Below are 8236 nucleotides of genomic sequence, written 5' to 3'. Positions count from 1 at the left end.
TAGACCAGGCTGACCTTGAACTCAGAAATCCGCCTGCCTCTGCCTCCCAAGTGCTAGGATTAAAGGCATGAGCCACCACTGCCCGGCTCACATATGATTTTAAATCTAGGTTTTATGAGCCAGAGTTTTAAGCTGACGAATAAGGATTCTAAAACCATTTTTGGCTTGTACACTGAGCAGTAAGGAAGAGTAAACACAGTTGGAATAAACAAGAAATGTTAATGTCATGTGATTGTGACTTTTTTTTTCTTTCCAGGCTGAATTGGAAGCCAAGAAAGCAAAAATGAAGGGGACCCTGATCGACAACCAGTTCAAATAATCAGGATCTTTCTGAGTTCAGACTGAAGGCAGCACTTAGATCAGGAAGAATAGCTTCAAGATCTCATGGACTGGTTTCTGTTTGTCCCAGGAGGGTTTTCTGACCATCCCTTTGGTTTCTGACACTGTTTTTCTGTTCTTTTGTTGAAGTCCTTGACTCCATTTCACTTGCTTTCTAGGGGGTAGATTGTTTGTAAAATCTCTGTATATATATTTTCTGTCTTTCTTGTCTTTGAGGTCAGGTCTTGTTACATACCAGAGGATGGCCTTGAACTTTGTGAGTCTCCTGTCTTAGCCTCTCTAGTGTTGAAGTTACAGGACTGTATCACCATGCCCAGCTTCTGTAACAGCCCTCTTTTCTTTTGAAGTTGACTTCTTCTGTGATATAGTTAGAGCTAGTAAGCGTTTGGCTTGTCTCTAGTGTCTGAGGTAGATGTTTTTTCTTCTTCAAAGCTATTGCAGTGTTTAAAGATTTGTTTTTTTTTTTTTTTTTTTTTGGTTTTTGAGACAGGGTTTCTCTGTGTAGCCCTGGCCATCCTGGAACTCACTCTGTAGACCAGGCTGGCCTCGAACTCAGAAATCCGCCTGCCTCTGCCTCCCAAGTGCTGGGATTACAGGCGTGCGCCACCACTGCCCGGCAAAGATTTGTTTTTTAATATGGTATGGGAGGAAAGTGTCAAAAATTAAGTTTAAAATTACAGCCAGGCGTATCCTTTTAAGACACACTGTCTGTAATCTTTTAACTGTTCTTAGAAGTCACTATGGTTTGAATCTTTCTCCTATCAGTAGAGATCAGTTAGAAACCTGAATCTGCAGAAATATTTCTTTACTCAAAATATTAGAATTATAGATGAACCATGCTATATCAGACTTCAGAATAAAAGAAGGAAAAGCCATGTGGCTGCTGGGGGTGTAGCTCAGTGGAATGCATGCTAGGCATGTATGAGGACATCCCCAGCACCAAAAAAAAAAAAAAAAAAAAGGAAAGCCAGATCACAGATGCAGGGCTAGGATAGCTCAGGTCTGATTTAAATATGGCCTTGCTAAGTAACCCAAAGGAGTTAGTCAGTCAGCTGGGAGAATACTCTGTGAGTACACAGAAGGGGCTGTAGTGAGAGTAGCTTATCTATTAGGCATCTTGTTTTATATTTGCTATTTGCAGAAGAGCATTTTAAATTTTGTCACTCTCCTTCAATTATGTCAATATCCATGTGATTCTTCCATATTCTCTGTTTGCCTGTCTTGCAAGGCCCAAGGAGACATGGAATGTGTTGTCCCCCTCATGTTATCTATGATAGATTGTACTTTTTAAACACTCAAGGCTTGTCGGTGAGGTGTTGCCAGGAAATAGTTGTCTTTGCCTTTTTTTCTGATTTCTGTGTTTGCAGGGGAAAGCCTTTAGAGTAGAGGTACAGTTGAGCTAGCAATAACTGGACCGATGTGGATTGGGGATCCTGGGAATGTGAAGGGTGGGGCTATGTTACCACCTTCCCAGTTACTCTGCAGCCAGGTCTTTTCATAGCTAATTCTTTTTTTTTTTTTTTTTTTTTTTTTTTTAAAGGGACTGACTTTTTTTTTTAATTTTTATTTATTAAATGTAAGTACACTGTAGCTGTCTTCAGACACCCCACAAGAGGACATCAGATCTCATTATAGATGGTTGTTAGCCACCATGTGGTTGCTGGGATTTGAACTCGTGACCTCTGGAAGTGCAGTCAGTGCTCTTAACCACTGAGCCATCTCACCAGCCCCTCATAGCTAATTCTTCACCTCATTTTCTGTCCTAGTTGTGAGACAGAATTCAAATGACCATTTGTGAATGGTCAAATATGTCCAAACAATGGCCTCTACTTTTACACCACTTTATCCCCAAATTCTTATGTGTACAGCTTAGATATACCTAGACCACCTTGGAAATCCAGGCCTCTATTCTCTGGCCACAGCCTCCAGCTGTTTCTAGTCTCATGTGCTCCCATTCTTGTAGACCTTTTTAGGTGTGATTTTCGATTTGAGGGATGATTATTTTGCTAGTAATAATGAAACATATTTGTAATAATCACAACATTAATACTCATTCGTCTCCATTGAGTACTTGGTTGTAGAAAGCACTTTAGAGGTATGAGTTGACTCAGTACCTCCTAGGAGATAAGTTAACTGTTGCCATCACTGTTTTACAAACGAGTACTCTGAAGCTCAGAATTTTCCTTTCCCAAGATCCACTAGCTAATAATTGGTAAAGCCAGAAGACAGACTTTAAAACTGGAGCCCTTTCCTATGCTTAACTGCTGCCTCTGTGGAATCTTGTATCATTCAATCAGAACATAATTTCATTTTGGAAAAAAAGAACACTGAAATGCAATGTAAAAATATTCAGCTAGAGAACTCCCTAAAGCAATTCTGTAGTTATGCTTCTACATATTTTCTGAAATAACTCGCTCTTAGGTAAAATCTAACCATTTGAACATCTGGCTCAAGTTACACATTTTGCTGCTTCTAAACATAATGGAATAGTTTGTCATTAATACCAAGTAAGTGTATACTTTTCATTATATTTTACTCTTTTTATTGGAAGTTATTAAAACAAGATGTACTTTCTCTATTAACTTCCAGTGATTTTTTTATAGTAAATGTGTTTTAATATTAATAAAAGGAGCCATATTGACATTTGGAAAGTCATAACTTTTTTTCTTTTTCTTCTTTTTGCAAATGATCAACTGTGACAAAATTATGAAAAATGTTATGAAATATTCTTACTCTAATAGTTGGAGAGATTTGGAATTGTAACTGTCATTTAAGAAAAATTTAAAAAGCTTTTTAAAGACTAACCTGTCGCCGGGCGGTGGTGGCGCACGCCTTTAATCCCAGCACTTGGGAGGCAGAGACAGGCGGATTTCTGAGTTCGAGGCCAGCCTGGTCTACAGAGTGAGTTCCAGGACAGCCAGGGCTACACAGAGAAACCCTGTCTCGAAAAATAAATAAATAAAAAAAAAAAAAATAAATAAAGACTAACCTGTCTTGTTGGGAATGCTGACATGTATGAATAGTTCTGACACTTAGAAGGATCACTTTTGTTCAGGAGTTCGAGACCAATCTGAGCGCCACAGCAAGCAAAACTCTCTTAAAAATGAAATAAAATAAATAATAGAATGGAATGAACTAAACTAGCTTGTTTTGATCATTTAAGATTCATATTGCTGTGGACTGTATGTCCTTAGTCACCTGATTTGTGTGTTTCTCATGGGTATCGACTGATTTTCATTTAAATTACTAATGACAGATGATGTTGAACATACTACCTTTATTACAGTTTTTTTTTTTTAAAAAAAGGTTATCTTAGGCATATTTTTGTTTTGAGGTGGGGTCTTGTGTAGCAACTGGCACTTATTTTTCATTTTAGTTTTTTGAAATGGAATTTCATAGTGCTCAGGCTGACTTCAAATTCCCTGTAGGCCTGAGGCACTCCAGATCTTCTGTCTCTACCTCCTAAGTGTTGGGATTACATACTTAGTGGGTTTTAGTTTTAATGGGGTATTTTAAAGATCTTTTAAATATTATTTTATGTGAATGAGCATTTGGCCTGCATATATGTATGTGTGTTGCATGTGTACCTGGTGCCTACAGAGGTCAGAAGAGAGCGTGAGATCCCTGGAACTGGAGTTATGGGTGGGCGTTAGGAACGGAAAGCATATCTTCTAGAAGAGCAAAAATGTGCTCTTAACATAACACTAAACAACCTCTCCAGGTCCTATGTTTAGTTTTGATGTTTTTTTTTTTTAAACAGGAAAGTATATTAATGCACTCTAATCCTAATGGCTGTGGGATTATTTATTTATTTATTTATTTATTTATTTATTTTGCTGCTAGCAAAAATTGAATCTAGTAGCTAATAGCTGTTGGTCAAGCTCTACCACTGAGCTATATCCCCCAGCAGTGACTTTGAACTCTCCTGCCCACTGATACTATACACTTGGGCTACCATCCAGCTTCTCTGACTATTACTTTTTCTGTTGTTTGTTTGAGACAGGCTCTCACTATGTAGCTCTGGTTGTCCTGGACCTTACTATGTAGACTAGAATGGCCTCAAACTCAGAGACCCACCAGTCTTTGCTACCCAAATGCTAGGATTAAAGCCATGTGCCACCATGCCTGACCCTCTAAACCATTTTTAATTACGCACTTCAGTAGTGTTAATCTGCATCATTGTGATACAGATCTGTAGACCTTTCCATCTTCTAAATCTGAAACCATACAGATATTGACCACATCTCTTTCCCCACTTCTCCTAATGCCTGGTAACTGCTGCTGTTCTTTCTGCTTTTATGAGTTCTTTCTGCTTTAGATAATGAATGTGAATGGAATCATATAGCACTTTTCTTTTGTGTGATCGGCTTTCTTCACTTGGTGAGAGTCCTTGGTGGTGTTTATTCATGCATGTGATAAAACACCTTCCCCTTTAAGGTGAGTGATAATTCCTTAGCACGTGTACCACACTTGTTTTATTCATTTGTTGTCAGTACACTATTAGGATAATGTTTCAGTGAACCATGGGCATGTAGAAATATATTTCAAAATATTTCTGACATCCTAGATTCAATTATTTTAGGTAAGTTCAGAAGTAAGATGTCTCTAGAGTTTTGTGTTTTGTTTTTGTAGCGGGCATTGAATCTTGGGTCCTCCACATGCTATCTAAGTATTCTGTCAGTGAAGTGTGTATCCTTGGGGCTTAAATTTTCAGACAGAGTCTTGATAGATTTTCCAGGCTAGCCTTGGACCGACTCTGTAGCCCAGGCAGACCCTAGGGGTTTTTTTGTTTTGTTTTTCTTTTCTTTCTTTTTTTTTTTTTTTTTGCCTCCCAAGGATTACAGACTCCCCTCACCAGGCCTATTTGTAATTTTTCCAAGAGATTCCATTCTGTGTTCCTTGGCTGTTGTACTGTTTCACAATCTTTTACAATCACAAACAGTATGCATAGGTTCTAATTTCTCTATGCCGTTATTGAAATTTCATTTTATTTTACTGCATTTCTTTGATAATTGGGGATGTTGAGAATGGATGTTAAGAAGGCATATGGCCTTTAGATATCTTTAGAGAACTGTTTATCTAAGAGGTTTTTTTTTGTTTTGTTTTTGTTTTGTTTTTTGCTTTTTATTACATACATTTATATGTTAAAGTTTCATCTGTGTATCTCCAGTAAAGTCTATATTTACCTTTTCTACCCATTTATAGACCTCCTTTTTTGAGGTAGTGGCTTTTTTATAAAATGATTATTAGGAGATCTTTTTATAATCTGCATCTAAGTCCAAATAGATGTATGATTTACAATCTCCCCTAGTCTGTGGTTTGTGTTTTCATTTTCTTTTACAAATTATTTATGTGTATGTGTGCATGTGTGGCCACTTGCATGGGGGTGCCTGTGGAAGTCAAAAGAGAGCATTGGCACCCTGGAACTGGAGTTACAGATGGCTGTGAGCCTCTGTATAGGTGCTGGCAGCTGAACATGGGTCCTTAGCAAGAGCAAGTGCTGTTAACCACTGAGGTATCTCTTCAGCACCTATAGTGCTTTTCTTTTTTTTTTTCTGGTAATCTTTATTAAAAGTTTAATTTAGAATATTAAACAACATAATATGGTTTGTTTGTCCAAATATTACAGATTTTTCAAAAACTTCCTTTTTGAGTGTGTATAAATTAAGAAAGCATATTATACTCAACATGATTTTCTACAGGGACATTTCATAGCAGGGTTTGATAGCTCTACACACTCAATGACAAGTGGCTGAGGCAGCTGATAAATGCTTCTGAAACATACAGGAGTCATTGTCTTACTGAGGGGAACTGAGGTCTTCTGTAAACCCATGCTCCTGAAAGGCTGAGGAGAGTGTAATGGACTTTGTTAGTTCTCTAGGAGGAAAACACATGGTTCCATGAAGAGGCTTCACTCCCTGCCTGTGGTCAGCAGCCTGAGAGCCTTCTGTAGGTTCTGCACAGCGGTGCTCACATCTTCATACTGCAAGGCACTGCCAGCATAATTGCAGTACTTCTGAGCTCTAGCGAAGTCCTCTGGGGTCAGGCGAATATCTCCCTGGGAAGCTGTGTACAGGTCAGGATCAATGGCTGGAATGGCTGACACAGTCTGTGGACTAGGCTGGACAGCATTACCTGTGCTGTGTGGCACTTCTGCAGGGGTATTAGCTGGAGCATGTGCACCTGGAGGAATCTGTATCCCACTGTAGCTGCCTGTTGCCAAGTTGCTTGGGTTGTATGTTGAAGATGACGATGGCTGAGGTGGCTGGATGGGCAAAGAGGTTGGGCCAACATCTTCATTTTCTTCAACAACGTTCTCTTCCTCTATTCCAACAGGGCCTGCTTGAGAAGTCTCCCCATTCTTCAAGCAGTTATGAATATATGTTGCCTTCCACCTTGCGTACTTTCTATGTTTCACATTTTCATCTGTGAGTTCACCAAACACTGTGATGACATCTATTAAAAGGCTGGCAGTGTAGAAGGACTTGATCATGTTTTTGTGAAATCGTCCAGCTAGATCTTCATTGTCCGCGTACAAGAACATTTTCAAGGCATAATTTTCCAAATGGGCACAACCAACTATTTCTTGAGTAACAGCTTCATTATCTCCCAACTGTTTCTTAAGCAGATTATTTTACACTTAAACAGGTACAGTCCAAGTCAACAGAACTTCAGCTATGCAGAATTTTAGTTTGCATATCCCTCCATTGCATATACAGCAATTTGAAATATTTACAATCAAAAGAGCTTCTGTTTTTCTTGTCTAGGACCATTATTGTTAGACTTCAGCGCAGCAGCTTAGAACAGACAACAGCAGACCAAATGGTTCTAAAGAGGAGGGGGTTTATTCAGGAGATAGGGAAGAGGAGAGAAAGCAGAGAGGTAGAGGAGTAGAGGCTGGCCATGACCACGTGGAGAGAGGGGGAAGGGGGAGGAGAAGCTAGAGGCAAGAGAGTAAGAGCCTATACTGCTTTTCTTGACTCATTTATAAATACCCTCTGTACTCCAAGTTTTATTTTTGACATTTACACTTGTAGTCTATTTTGAAGTAGTTCTTGTATAATATATAAATTTTGGGTCAGTTTACTTTTAGCACACAGATGTCTAGTTGTTTTGATACCTAATTAGTGACAAGACTATTTTTTCCTTCATCTATTCTTTTATAGCTTTGTCAAAAATCAGTTCATGTCTGCGTGTGGTGGCACATACCTTGAATTTCAGCACTCAGAAAACCAAGGGTATTTGTATCCCTGGGAGTCCGGAGGCCAGCATGCTTACATAGTAAGTTCTAGGCCAACCAGGGCTACATAGTTGAGACTCTGGCTCAAAAAAAGCAGACCCACCAGCTTATTATATTTCATCCATTGCCATTTCACCCATGCAGTACTTTTCTTTTTTGCCTTTTTAATCATGAGGCTCAATTGACACGTTATACTCTACCATTGAGCATTACCTTCAACTCTGCTTTTGTTTGTTTATTCGTTTTGTTGTTTCCCAAGCTGGCTATAAACTTAAGGGCTTATGTGATCCTCCTGCCTCAGCTTTCCAAGTAACCATGACTCTTAAGCATATGCCACTTTGCCTAGCTATATAGAATGCCTTGATTTGGTTATTGTAACTTTATGGTTAGTTTTACTTTGAGACTGTGTAAGGGTATCCTGGATCATGGTGGAGCAGGTGCCTAGAACCCCAAGACTCTGCGGATTCTGGGTGGGATTCTGCATGAGAACCGGCAGGAGTTTGTCGCCCCCCAGAACCCCCAGATCCTGAAAAGCAGTCACGGTCTCCATAGAATTACATAGGCCAGGCTATAGGCCTCAGGCCCTAGGGATTTACATACTAATGAAGGCCGGAGGGCAGAGCAAATTAAACATGCCTCCCACAGATCCTCCCCCAA

The 8236-nt window shown here is 39.3% G+C and overlaps 1 protein-coding gene and 1 pseudogene across 1 annotated transcript in view; one reads left to right on the top strand and one right to left on the bottom strand.

Moving 5' to 3' along the window:
- Positions 1-773, top strand: part of CUNHXorf56 (chromosome unknown CXorf56 homolog) — a 13908-nt gene extending 13135 nt beyond the window's left edge. The window contains exon 7 of the mRNA XM_028773164.1: positions 257-773. Within this exon, the coding sequence (XP_028628997.1) occupies positions 257-319 (63 nt within the window). The 3' untranslated portion in view covers positions 320-773. The remainder of the gene's footprint in view (positions 1-256) is intronic.
- A 5477-nt stretch (positions 774-6250) lies between these two features.
- On the bottom strand, positions 6251-6964 carry LOC114625779 (annotated as a pseudogene).
- Positions 6965-8236: the final 1272 nt, after the last annotated feature.

The sequence above is a fragment of the Grammomys surdaster genome, unplaced genomic scaffold (assembly GCF_004785775.1).
Source record: "Grammomys surdaster isolate TR1022 unplaced genomic scaffold, NIH_TR_1.0 222, whole genome shotgun sequence".
NCBI classification, from domain to species: Eukaryota; Metazoa; Chordata; class Mammalia; order Rodentia; family Muridae; genus Grammomys; species Grammomys surdaster.
This window is presented reverse-complemented; position numbering and strand designations above follow the sequence as displayed.